The sequence below is a fragment of the Eublepharis macularius genome, chromosome 11, assembly GCF_028583425.1.
Source record: "Eublepharis macularius isolate TG4126 chromosome 11, MPM_Emac_v1.0, whole genome shotgun sequence".
Taxonomy (NCBI): domain Eukaryota; kingdom Metazoa; phylum Chordata; class Lepidosauria; order Squamata; family Eublepharidae; genus Eublepharis; species Eublepharis macularius.
The window spans coordinates 59,495,001-59,508,964 of record NC_072800.1 but is presented as its reverse complement, the minus strand read 5'-3'; the positions used below and the strand labels follow the sequence as shown (position 1 = coordinate 59,508,964).

The following is a 13,964-nucleotide window of genomic DNA, read 5'->3' as shown; positions in this document are numbered from 1 at the left end:
TCTCCAGGCCACAGAGATCAGTTCACCTGGAGAAAATGGCTACTTTTGGGGGTGGACTCTATGGAATTATACCATGCCAAGGTCCTTTCTCTCCCCAAACCCAGGTTTCTCCAGGTTTCACCCCCCAGATCTCCAGGAATTTCCCAACTTGGAGCTGGCAACCCTACTGAAAGGGGTGAGGCCTAGAGGCCAGGATGGGTCCTATTCCACCAGTCGTGGCATGCCCCTTTTGACTCAGCCATGTTTTGTTTTGACTGTGTCATTTGGAGTGTAGATAAGTACTTCAGGGGAATTTACCCCCTCTATTTTGGTTTTGCCTATTTTTACATCTGCATGCATTAGGGCCACATGGGAATTAAATATATGATATATTAAACCCACCCACTGTCTGCCCATGCAGCAGCCTGAATGGTATATCCAGGAGTTGATTCTACTGACTATACAAATGGCAACAGATAGACACACCTGTACGCATTCATAGGGTTCCCAGGTCCTTATCCCGCCCAGTGGGAGGTGGGGGACCTGGAACTTACCCTCTGAGGCCTCCTTCCAGAGAGGTGTGATGGTGTCACTTCCAGGAAGTGATGTCATTACACTGGACATGGGCATGCTCCCATGCTTCGCACAGGGCTAATTCTGGCCCATTTGGGGCAATTGGCCCAAACACAGTGCAGGAGTATGCCTGCAGCCAGGGCAACGATGTCACTTAAAGAAAAGACATTGTCGCATCCCCAGATGCTCACTTTCCTAGGTTGCCTGCTGGTGGCAGGTGATTGCAGGGAGGAGTTGCCACCTCCCATCGATTGCCAGCAATTAGTAGGCAACCTAGCAAACCCCTGGGAGATTGTCTGCCACCAGCAGGCAACTGGTAAGCCTATGCATTCTGCAGGTCAGACCTCTGGCTCAGATATATGGCTATAGAGAAAAGTAAACTCTTACTTGCAAGACATCTACCAACCAACTACATTTAAAACTTCCACCCAAAAGAACTAGGATACTGAGCATTATCTGCTTTGAGTGCTTTCATGGAAATACCAAGTATCTAAGTGCACTGGGTTCTCCAACATTATCAAGTTCAGACATCTATATAAATGCACAGACCTCTAGAAGAGATAATCGCTAACCTTTGGCCCAGGGTTTCCGATTCCTGGCTGCCCAGGGGGCCCTGGGGGTCCTCTTGTCCCAGGTTCTCCCTAAGTGGGGAGCAAGGATAGAAATTCAACATAACTACTGCAGTCTCATCATTGTATGATGCTGTCCTCCACAGTATACTTTTCCAGCATGGATTTTGTTTTCTATTGCCATACATTTGTCATCCCATGTCAGCAGCCGTTTTCACACAGCTAACCTGCTTCCGTAACGTTGCGAAATGTCGCACAAAAAACGCGGAAGATAGCATCTTCTCACGAGAGTTTTGTGCAATGTCACACAAAACTCTCACAATGTCACACAAAACTCTCACAAGAAGACGCTATCTTCCGCGTTTTTCGCACGACATTTCGCAATGTTACGGAAGTAGGTTAGTAGTGTGAAAATGGCCAGCTTTTGTGTATTAGAGACAACATGTAATAGGGGGTCAGCTGTGTTCCCTACAGCCACGGCCAACATAAATTTGGCATTTTCCATGGAACAAAACAGAAAATGACAGTGCTATGTACTGTCCTATTGTTTTGCTCATCTTTGATTTAAATTACATGCAAGTACTGAGAAGATTTAATATTTCTTTGCTAAATTAGATTTAATTATATCCATCACTCAGCACAAAACATGACAAGACAAAAAAAATCAAAAATGGCCTGTTAAAAATTAATTTCATAACCTACAAGCTCTTTGGATGCGCTATCTTTTATTTGAAGGCATTTAGACTGAGGAAAAAATCCAGAGAACAGGGTAAATGAACAGGCAGGAGGATTAGATCTATATAGCAAACTTGGCATAAAGTAAATAACTAAATAAAGTCTGGACAAGAAATACGGGTGATTCTCTAATTACAAAAAAGAACTGTGGCTCATTTGAGGTCTGTGCTGTTGCCATTAATGTTTAATGCTCTAACGATTGTGCCAAAATTAAAAATTAGACATTTCATGCATACTCTGGAATCACAAAACAATTACTGTTCCCAGTATCTTTAATAATCTGTCTTAGTACTTTGGTTTTATATCCTCTTACACACCACAGCACACACTGGTGCATGTAGGCACCATTTCATCTGATGAACCCAACCTTTCCAAGATGGGAGTGGAAGGAATGGTCTTGCACTGGTTTTGTTCCTATCTGGAGGGTAGGTTTCATATGGTGGTGTTGGAGAATGGCTCCTTAGCTTCTTGGCATTTGGCTCATGGGGACCTGCAAAGCTCCACCTTGTTCCATATGCTCTTTAACATCTACAGATTTAGGCTGGTTGTCACCAATTTGCAGATGACACTCAGCTCTATCTTGCTCTTCCAGCTGATCCCAGGGAGGCTGTAGAAACCCTAAATCACTGCCTGGAGGCAGTTTTGGAGTGGATGCAGGCTAATAAACTGTAGATAGAAGTGCTACTGGGAGGCAGAAGGTCTGACCCAGGATTTTAAGATGTCACCTGTTCTGGATTGGGCTGTACTTTGGGTTGGATTTGGTTGGTTAGCCAGCTGCAATTTTCCTGGGCAAAAAAGATCTGGCCACTGTGTTGAATAGCTTGATTACATCTAGATTAGATTACTGCAATACACTCTACATGGGGCTGCCCTTAAAAAGTGTTCAGAAATTTCAACTGGTGCAGAATGCTGCAGCCAGGATGTTGACAGGAGTGGATTGTAGGTACTCTATCATATGGCACTGTTGATCTTTAAAGATAACAACAGTTCATTTATATACTGTTTTTCTACACAAATTAGTTCCCACTTGGAGCGGTGAACAAAGTCAGTGTTGTTATCCCCATAATGCAGCTGGTGAGCTGGGGCTGAGAGGAGTGGTTTACCCAAGGCTACCTGGTGAGTTCATGGCAGTAGTGAGATTTGAACCAGCAAAGTGCTATATCACAGCTCAATTACTTAACCTCTATGCTACACCAGCTCTGTATTTTAAAGCCCTATATGATTTGGAACCAACATATCTGAAGGACTGCCTAGTTCCTTATGACCATACCTGACCAGCGTGATCATCTTCTGAGGCATTGCTTTGGCTGTCCCCACTTTCTGAGATTAGGTGGGTGGAGAAGGCGTTCTTGGTCATCATGGCATCAAAACTCTATAACTCTCTCCCCAGGAAGACTCATCTGTTTCCTTATGTTGCCATCTTCAGCTACCAGATGAAGACTTTTTGTTTCATTTGGCACTCCCTCAGTAATCCCTCCTTCCTGCCTGATGTTTTAATTGTTGTTTTTATGGTTTTAATGATGTGGTTTCTGTTTGTTTTAATGGTTTTTAAGACATTATTATGTTTTAATTTGTTAGCTGCTTTAGTGGCCCTTATGATGGCAGAAAAGAGGGGTATAAATTTTCCAACATAAGTAAATAAAAACAAAAGAAGGAAGAGACTGTTGCCTGCAAAAGCAAATGGCACAGTAAATCAATTCATCTTTAAAGGGTCACAGCAGTGTTTTGTCCCAATCTGGCAAGGTCAACCTGTGCATGGAAAGAAGTTTTATAAATCATCCTTCTGGATGCAGTTCCAAGCATGCAAAGAAATGCTGTGGGGAAGGGGGACATAATGTCTCCAGGGCTCCTGTACTATGCATGCACTATTTAACAACCGGTTGCCACGGTAAGCTCAGAGAGACTAGATAATACTTTATTTGCATGTAAAATACATTACATATACATCATTGTAGTTCTCCCATTTATTGTGGCTCTAAGAACTCCCTTCTGCTGAGTGAGGGTCTTCCTCCAACAAGGCAAGTGCTCCTCCAACAGAACAATACTCGTGGCACCTAACTTAAGGAAGGAAGGCATTGTAGTGGGAATTGGCCGCTGTATTCTTAGATATGCCATGTGATACCAGCAGGTGGTGCCAAAAGATCCAAGACTTTCATTATAGTAACTTCTAGTTTCTATAATTCTGTGGATTTGTAATTTGTCTTTCAGACAAAACTCTTTATATTTAGGCTGCAATCCCTAATGAACTCATTTACCTCCAAGCAGACAATATACAGGATCCATCTGCTTGTAACTCCAGCATGGATATGTCCATGGTCTTCTTACTCAGTTTTCTATAATTAAAATACTTTGAGGGAATGCTCTGCTTACCTATCCCTTCTTGTGTAATAGCTGGATGCTTCATCTCAGCAACTTGGCAAACATGGAAGCCAGAAGCCATTCCTTGCCCACAAGAGTTTAACCGCACAATACATTTTTCCTATCCTCAGGTTTGGTTGGCAGACATGTTCTGGGACTTCATGCCTTCCAGGTGCATACAGGACCATGATTGAATGATAAGGAACATGGTGAATGAGGAGAGTGCTTAAGTGCTTAAGACTTCACCACAATTCCATTATTGTGACCTGAAACAACCCTGGGAGTGTGGTATTTGCCCCACTGGGGAACACACAGGTCTCCCCAATGGAACAGCCCCCTGGGAAAACAGCACAGGGGTGTCCTCTCTCCCTGCCTGCCACAGATCCAAATTAGAATTTGATCTGAGAGGGATGGACCATGACTATGTCTGCTGACCCGACCCAGGAATGTTCTTGGGGGAAATGTATTGTGCTGTTAAGTGGTTGGCTTAACAATGCAAAAACTAGAAACATTTCCCTTCTCATTACACTTGGTACACTATCAGATATGGGCTGAATCCACACTTCCTTTTTGTTTCCGCACCTTTTTCGCAAGCTGTGCGCTGTTCAAGCAGATACTCACACGCTTTCCCATTCTGCGTGTTCCCCACCATCACCGCGCCACAATTGCGCCTTCCTTCCAAACCACGTGATAGTGGCAGAAATCCGTTTTCTCCCCGCCTTTTTTTTTTTTGTGCACAGTGCAGAAAGGTCGGCATACCGGTAAACCAACTGTAGTGAGCAGCGGTTTGCGCAGGAAAAGAAACGGTCACCGGAGCATGCGCATGTCACATGGGGATCATTTCCCTACTGTGTCCTGCCATTTTTAAGAGTGCGAGGAGCCAAGCCGAGCAATCCTGTATTTCCCACAACAATCATCTCCAGTAAACGGCAGGTGCGGAAAACAAATATATTCCTGAAAGCTTAGGATGCAGGTGGGAGATTCTACCATGTGCGAAAGACAGAATGCATCGTCTTGTGGTGTCGCGTGGCTGTGCTGCGAAGCATGCCAACCACAATCTGAGCCATCATCACAAATATCACACACTGAGCATCCATGTTGTTAACTACTAAAAGCAGAAAATCACTCTGAGCAGCAGAATTTCCGGACAATGCCTTTAATGTGACAATCTAATTTCAAATTTGTCCGCCATACCAACCAGCCAATTGTTAGAAAGTGGTCTGTGACGAGCAAAAAATGAGCCAATCAAAGATGAGGGGGAGGGTACATTGCCATTTCTTAAAAGTTGGAATATTGGTATACCGGAAAATTGACCTTTTTTTTAAAAAAAAAAGGGAAGTGACATGCGCTGTCAATTCTGATGGCGGAGGATGGAACCACCCACTGTAACGCTTTACTCAGTGGCATGTGGAGAAATGATTGCGCCTTGAAGACACACTGGAAGGGTGAATGTGATGATTCACAGCATGGTAGCGGAATGAACCCAATTGCCACAACTGTGCAAGATAAGCGGATGGTGAGTGAGTGTGGATTCGGCCATGATGATTCAACACAACCACACATTTTCCCACAAGTATGTGCATTGGAGAACCACAGCTGGTGGCAGGTCATCATCTCCACCTGAAATGAAGCCAAAATAAATGCAACACTATCTTGTATTTAGCCTCTTTATCATGACCTCTCCCATTATCTCTTTTTGTCCACTATTTTGTTATATTTAAATATAAATATTCTAGTGTTTAAGTAATGGCAAGTGCGAGCTCAATTCCTTCAAAGTTAATGGAAAGAATTCCTTAACTCTAATAGGATTCTAAAAGTAGATGAACAAAAAAGTTTTGTGACCCATTAAAAGCTTATTGTGTCATAAGCTTGATTGAAGTAATTGTATTGTAAGCATGATTGAAGTAATTTACACAGAGAGAGATCTAGATCTAGATATGGTGCCTCAGTATGCACATTATGTGTTTGGTCATTTTCATACAAATATTTTCACTAACCGTTATTGAGGAATGGCTGTCTGAATATGCAGTGCAAAGAAATTGAGGGTGGAGGTAACTGTGTAAAACCAATGAAACAACAAGAAACACTTGTCTCTGTCCTAGGCTTAAGCCTGAGTTCTCAAAGCCAAGGCTTTTGAAGAGAGATGCTTCCTGCAGCTGGCTGTATCTGGACCCCAGGGAGCATGTTGGCGGTTTACATCTTTGCTGTTTTTTACAGTTTGAATGCTGGGGTGGGTTATTCCTACTGTCGTGGCATGCAGGACATGGCTTGATAAAAGCATAGCCTTAGAATGGCATTTGCATGCTTTTTAGATTCAGTTGTGATTATAGCTCGGTCTCCTTTGCCCTTAATGTCTACCCTATACACAACAAGAAGATTATGCCTATACTGAATCCCTCCCACAGGCAGCTTGGCTTGAATGAGGCCTTTGTTAACATACAATTCCCCTTCCTTGCTGTACGCATGTACAAGAAAACTTGCAAACCAAGAGAACACTGCTGCAATTGAACTTTAGGGAACATTCTTCAACAGTGATACTTAGTGGAATTCCAACTTGACTTGTATGTAAATTTATTACTAGAGGGTTCTTTGGTTAAACAAAGCTGTTTTTAAAACACATAGAGATGAAAGCAGCACTATTATTTATTTAGGGATTCAAGGAGGCATAGACAAGACTTATATGGCATTTTTTCTTCTTTCAAGGTGTTCCTAATACAAAAAATAAACTAAAATGAAATCTGCCATCATATCTCTGTAAGGAGAAAATAATAACAATATTTCACGTTTTAAATACATTGTCCATATCACCTATTTGTTCTATCCTATAAACAGTGAAATATAACAGCTGTAATAATTTCATTAAAATTATGCAATACAAGAACCAAAAAAGAAACTTCAAGCAACCCAGTTCCATTTTCCAATAATGAGATTTGTGCCCCAAAAGTTAAAGGTATATTCTATACATGGCAAATGTAGGATTGGTAGCCAGCGGCTGGCAGCCAGTGGGAGTCTGGGGCCCAGGGACATGGAAGTGCTGTCAGATAACAGTGTTCCATCAATTCCAGAAAAACCTGGAAGTGGCATCATTCCACTCTAGGAATTGCCAGAAATTCTATGGTAAAACTGTTTTTTCCCTGGAAGTAATGAAACGCTGTTGTATTGTTTCATGGAGTACAAGCAACCTACAGGTGTTCCCCCTTGTGCAAGGGGGTGTTGTGCATGCAAAAATGCTCCATGGAATCCAGACCACTGGATCCAGGGAGCTGTCCCTTCAAGTCTACAGCTTAATGAAGATATGAAGCCACCTTACACCCATGCAGACTATTAGTCTGTTGAGTTCAGCATGAGCAGAGGCTCAACACACTGTCAGGTAGAGAAAGGCCATTCTCGTCATCCGCTGCCTGAAGACATTACATTATGTTACAAAGTCCTCGTATTTGTTGGGGAACAAGATAAGAACTTTGGATCCCACATGCAATGGGAAGTTTGTGCCTCCCAGATGTACCCTGGCTCTTTTCTATTTGCAACCACAACACACAGGGAAAAATGGCTTTAGTTCCCCCCACCCCCGCCATGCTATTTTTGCATCTGCAAGGGGATGCCCGTGGAGCTGCTATTGTCTCCATTGTGAAACTTAAATGTAGCCATGTAAGTAGCATGATTTTTATAATGGAGCCACAGTTTGTGGATGTGAACACAGAGTTTTGGGAAGGGGAAATAAAGCTGTTTCTCCCTGCATGCTGTGGTTGCAGTACCAAAATTCCTGTGTGTGTTCGGGAGCCACAAAACTCCCATCGCATGTCAACTAAACCTTCCCTCCTCACATGCTGTGATCCCAACTGCAATCAGAAAGGGTGAATAATTTTTAAAGAAAAAATGCTGAGAGCTTTGTACATGGCATATACTGAAAAACATGTTTAAAACCATCAGATAACCATGAATTATAAAGCTTCTTGGCTGTTATTTTTTGCACTAGAGGAAGATTTTAGTGAAAAGCAATAGCCCTTGCAAAAATTCTCCCTTTTGTGTAGACACTAAAGTCTCAGAAACACTTATTTATTTATTTTACCAAATTTAAACTTTGCCTTTCTGACCTCTTAGAGGCCCCCAAAGTGGCTAACAAATTAAAACACACATAATAAAAATCACTTCTGAAAAACCATTAAAACCAACAAAACATCATCAAAACAATTAAAACCAAAAACAGAAACAACAATTTAAAAGTTGGGCAGGAATGAGGAATTACTGAGGGTACTCCAGACAAAACAAATAGCAACCAAAGGGGACAGGCGAGTTTCCCTTGGGAGAGAGTTCCAGAGTTTGGGTGCCACGGCTGAGAAGGCCCTTGCCAACCACCTAATCTCAGAAGGTGAGGACATCCGAAACAGGGCCTTAAAAATAACCATTGTGGCTAGGTAGGTTCGTAAGGGAATAGGCAGTCCTTTAAGTATGTTGTTCCCAAACCAACATCATCTCCTATATATTCTATCAACTTAACAATGTGATCTTATAATGGTTTATGAAGAAATTCCAATATATGGTCTTTGCTGAGTAAAGATTGCATACTACCACAACTGAATACCTTTTGTCCGGGGTCACCTGCTCCTTTGAGGCCTCTTGGTCCCTGAGGACCAGGTGCTCCTGGAAGTCCCTAAAACAGTATTAGAAGAATAAAGGCAGGTGAGACTCACGTGACATCAATATTCACAAATAATGACATTTCAGCCTTAGTTTGTCTACCAGAGGATATAGACAAAATTGCACTTACTTGTGGACCTGGAAAGCCATCTCCTTTTGGCCCTGGCAGTCCACGTGGCCCAGTCAATCCTGGAATGCCCTGGTTCATCACATAAATAATTACATAAGTTATTCCCTGTGTAACTATGGTCAGAGTTTGACATTCACATGTGAATGCAAATCAACTAAGTGCTGGAATTCATGGAGCAGAGAAGTTCCTTTTCCTCCACCTTCCTTGTACTCTAGTAAGAAAGTCCAAAGGAAGGCCGGTAGAAGTTCCTGCTTAGTGACCATAATGTTGCCAGGTAAGACTCTCAAGATCTGCGTTCTGAGGACTGGTTGACAGGGCTGAGAGTAAGAACTGGCAATCCTGCAGACTCACTGGGGCTGAGGGGCTGCAGCAGGGCTGGCGTCGAGGATCGCTGAGCAACTAACTGCCAAGGCCCACACTGTTGACTGCTGCTGTTCCCTGATCCTGCTGTTGCTGCTTATCCTTGCCACCTCTACTGGTTGCCCATCTTGTCTCTGAAGGAGCAGGCAGTGACAGACCTCTGCTCTCTCCATCTTGGCAGCAGTCAGAACGGTGTCCAGCCCACAGGGAAAGGGCAACAGAAATGGTGGGCAGGAGAAGGGCAACCCATCAAGCCTGCAACAGTCCCCCATTTCAAACACACTCTTCCTCCACACAGTTTAGGGCAGCACGCGTGCCCCCCCCCCATTTCAGATTCAGAAGCCAAATATGACATGGGGGAGAGGCTACAATTCAAAGAAAAACGGCAGAAGACCTACTAGATGTGTTCAAGTCCTTGGGCGCATGTAAAGGAGCTCCCTGGACTGTAGACACTTCTTGAAAACATCAAGCAGTTTCTCTATTCATTCTTTTAATAAGGAAGGAAATCTAAGGGCAAGAGGTTGCTTCTTTATTTTGACTTCCAAATTCCTGTGCTGGAAAGAGTTGCCAAACAGATGTTTGCACTTAACGTCCAAAATAGATTAACAATACCCTTTGCTAAGAACTGTCAAATATCCTCTTCCTGGTATCAGAAGGAATACTGTTCTGGTGCTTTCATTTCACATTATCCTAAATCTAAACACACCAGAAGTCTAGCATACTGTTTTCTGTTGCTAGACTGTCAGTGCAATCCTCAGCAGTCGTAGGCTTGGACATCATTCCTTCAAGTTTCTTTCCATCTGCTTTGCAAGCTTTTCTCTGCCACAGCAACCAATTCTGCTGCTGATAGCACTTCTACATGCACAAGGGTTACTTGAAAAACATCGATCTTGCACACATGGAAGTCCAAGCAGCAGAGGAAAGGCTCTGAAGGAGCCAGAAAAAATCGTGACGGGAATGATGTCATAGGATCAAAGCCATTGTCATCTTCTAAGCTCACTGATTTCAGTAGACCTAGGACCAAACTACTACTTACAGTTTTTAATGTGTTGTGTCTAGACTTGTCACTGATTTAGACAGTCATACAACATCTGTGAGGGAACTCACTTCCACAAACTATGCAAAATTGAATTATTCAGGAGGGCTTTTTACACTCAGATAATAGGGCTGTGTAAGAAATGGCTCAGAGATATCCTTTGGTAAAGGGACAGAGACTGTAGACTATACTACTGGGTACTGTCTGTTGATGCAGATATGCTCCTACTGAGTAGTTCTGCATTGTTTAACACATCATGTCAAATTACTTATGTTTTGTTTCTTCAATGTTTCATCTTTGTATTTGGAATTATGCTTTTTTGCCTATTGTATTTATGGAAGGTCACAGCTGTTGATTGTACTGACTTACACTGTGTAATCTGCCTTGAGTTTCAGTGAGAAAGGCGGACTATAAATAACATAAAATTCCTGACAGCAGAGGAAGGAGGAAGTGATTTTTGCTCCCTTCTAACTGCAGTTCCTTGGCTCTCTTGCTACTAATCCAAGTGGATCCTGTAACTCCTGGAATCTAATTTTCCACGGTCAGAAGTAACCACTGGAGGAGGGGAATATGACAAACATCATCATTCAGCTGGGCAAGGAAGCAGTCGTCTGTAGCCACCAGGCATGGGAAGTGCTTCTACCTTCCCATATTTTGGAATTGTCTTCTTTTAAGGATTGTATGGGAGGCAGCCAAAATACTGGTGGAAGAACTTGTTGGACAGAATAATTGTGGAGGCCCACAACGTATCCAGGTTGGAAGAGTCTGAGCAGGGACTGAAGGCCCTGACGGTTTTGGACATTATTTGGAAGAAGAAATTAGCTGGAGAGGGCTAAACAGATAATGATGCTGAAAGTGTCACCTGTTGTTTCACACATTAGCAGTGCAATCCTAAATTAAACCCAAATTAAATCCAAATGTCTCTTTATTCATGAAGGGAAAGATGAACATTCACCCTGGATTGAAGAAAGGTCCTATGTCAGTACATAAGTGAGGACAGAGGGAAGACCTGCTCAGTTCCACAAGGGAAAACTCACATTGGCACCTGTTGCAAGGAAGGACTCTAGTCATCTTTAATTGTTTTACTATCTGTCAGAAGCAATGTCTTAAAGTTAATGCACAAAGTACCATTTGTTGAATCAACTTGTTAAATGCCGTTTATTTCCTGATATTGCATCTCCAGAGTCCTTTTTAAAAAAAGTGTTTGAAGGTAGGAATCTAATCTTTATACTGTAAACACTATGAAGACATTTCCAATGGTTTATGCAGGATTAGTTTTAAATTAGTCGAACCCTGATACATTACTCATATGAAAGGTGCCAAAGAAAATGAGCTCAAAATAGCAAAAAATCTACTAGAACAAAAAGCACTTTGGGTTGTAAAACAAGCAACACTTTGTTCTCAGAACCAAGTATTCCCCTCATCTGGAATTATATATTACAATTAATGGGGGGTGAGGAATTTTTATAAGGGAAAGAAGGAGAGTAAGACAATATGTATGTGGGAATCAGAACTCTTAACAGAAAATAGCAGCTGAACTTTGTCATCTGCCCATTCAAAACGAACAAAAAATTAATTCTATTTCTATCAACATTGTATGTGCTCATATTACTTTCATCGTTTACAAATCACATTCATTTATTATTTTTTAAAAATAAATAAAACCTTCATACCATAGGTCCCATAATAGAATTTCCAGGACTTCCATCATTTCCAGGAGGCCCAGCAAATCCTTGTTCTCCCTAAGTATACACACCCAAAGAAATCCCATCATATTTAATACATGCATTCAGTTTTTGATCAAACTACCATGTTCAGGTATTCCTTGATTACTCTATATTTTCTAGAGGTATTTCAATCTGCTTTCAGTGTGATATAGAAACAGACTGCCTTGGTTGCCCTGATGGATGATCTTTATTGGGAAAGTGACAGGGTGAGTACAACCATTTTTATTCTCCTGAATTGCGTACCAACTTTCAGTACCATCAACCATGGTATTCTCTTAGACTGAGACACCATACTGCAGCAATTCTAGTCCTGCTTGGCTAACTAGTACCCAAAGAGAGATAATTGTTCAATTTTGTGCCATTTATGCTATGGGCTCCATCCAGGTCCCATTTTTACCACCACTTTTTAACATCTACATGAGTGAGATCGTCTGGAAGTCTGGAGTAAAGGGACATGAATATGGAGATGAAATTTAGTTCTTCAGCCTGAGGCAGGTGAATCAGTGGATGATCCGGACCTTTGCCTGGAGGTGGTAATGGACTCCCTGAGGACCAACAAAGTGAAGCTAAATCCAGTTAAGACTGAAGTGCTGTTGGACAGGAGAGCAGGCAATTCAGAAATGAGAAGTCAGCCTTCTCTGGAAGGCCCCGAAAGACCAGGTTCTTAGTTCAGAGTCTATTAAATCTTGATTTAGAAATGGAAGTGCAGATTTCCTCTGTGGTTTGTAGCCCCTCTTACCAGCTTTGGCAACACTGGCTTTTGTTAATCTATGCTCTGGCCTCATCCAGGTTAGATTTATTTAAATGTTTATACCTTGCTTTTACTCACAACAGCTTACATACCACAATATAAAACATTCAAAATATATTAAATTCCAAAATAATGCCCCCTCCCCTCCAAATGCCTGCAGCCTACATCCCATTAAAAGCCCTGGCAAATAAAATGCCAATAGAGTGCCTCCTAAAATTACTAGGGACAATGCCACCCTTCTCTTCAGGGGACCTATTTGAAAGGAAGGGAGCTACAATAGCAGGCTCTGGTCAATGCCAAATGGGCTACCTTAAGCAAGGGAGCAACTAGTAAGTGGAAACCAAAGGATCATAGACGAGGACAACATATGGAGAGAGATGGTCCTTTAGATATTAATATAGGTTACTGTAATGTGCCTTCTAAAAGAGTTTGGAAGCTTTAATTATTGCAAATTCAGAACCCAGACTGTTGACTGGTATTAATTACAGAGTTCATAGACTCAAGATGGCTAGCAATGCATTAACAACTTCCAAATTCTTTTGGAAGCTATTCTCTGGTACCAGTATTGACTGAAGAATGCAAGAGATACATTTTTAAAATAATGTCAGGCTTTAGCTGGTGTGTAGCTGCACAGGGTGTCAGTGTGCCTGAACTGCAGTCCTTGGCTGTGGACAGGGACTGCCCAGGTCTCCACTCTGTGGAAGAAGGGGAGGTATATATCACCCTTGCTCCCTCTCTACCACTCATGCGCCTGCTTAACCTGTCAGGGTCCCAGCAGCATTCTCCTACTTCCAGCCTTCTGCAGTTTCCACCCTCCTTGCTTGCTCTTCCTTCTCACCTTCATCTCTCTAGTTCTCCACCCACCCCACCTTGTGGGTGGATTTCCCTTATATCCCTTCACCCATTCCTGGCTCCACCTGCCAGCCACACCCTTGGCTGTCCTAGGCAGCAACACCTGTGGTTGCGTTGCTGACTGCCTTGGCTTTCTCTGTTAAGGGCCTCAGGCAGCCCCACCTGTGGCTGCTTTGCTCTCAGCCCCACCTGGTTCTGGCTGATTCCTTCTAGCTTGCCTGCAGGCTGGGGCATGGTCCTGTGCTGCCCTTCCTCT

At 42.6% G+C, this 13,964-nt stretch overlaps 1 protein-coding gene across 1 annotated transcript in view; it reads right to left on the bottom strand.

Annotated features, from left to right (window-relative positions):
* COL28A1 (collagen type XXVIII alpha 1 chain) overlaps positions 1-13,964 on the bottom strand; it is a 100,911-nt gene that overhangs the window by 17,855 nt on the left and 69,092 nt on the right. Inside the window, exons 23-26 of the mRNA XM_054991253.1 lie at positions 12,052-12,120; positions 8,983-9,051; positions 8,797-8,865; positions 1,125-1,193 (exon numbers count right to left, since the gene is read on the bottom strand). Of these exons, the coding sequence (XP_054847228.1) occupies positions 1,125-1,193; positions 8,797-8,865; positions 8,983-9,051; positions 12,052-12,120 (276 nt within the window). The remainder of the gene's footprint in view (positions 1-1,124; positions 1,194-8,796; positions 8,866-8,982; positions 9,052-12,051; positions 12,121-13,964) is intronic.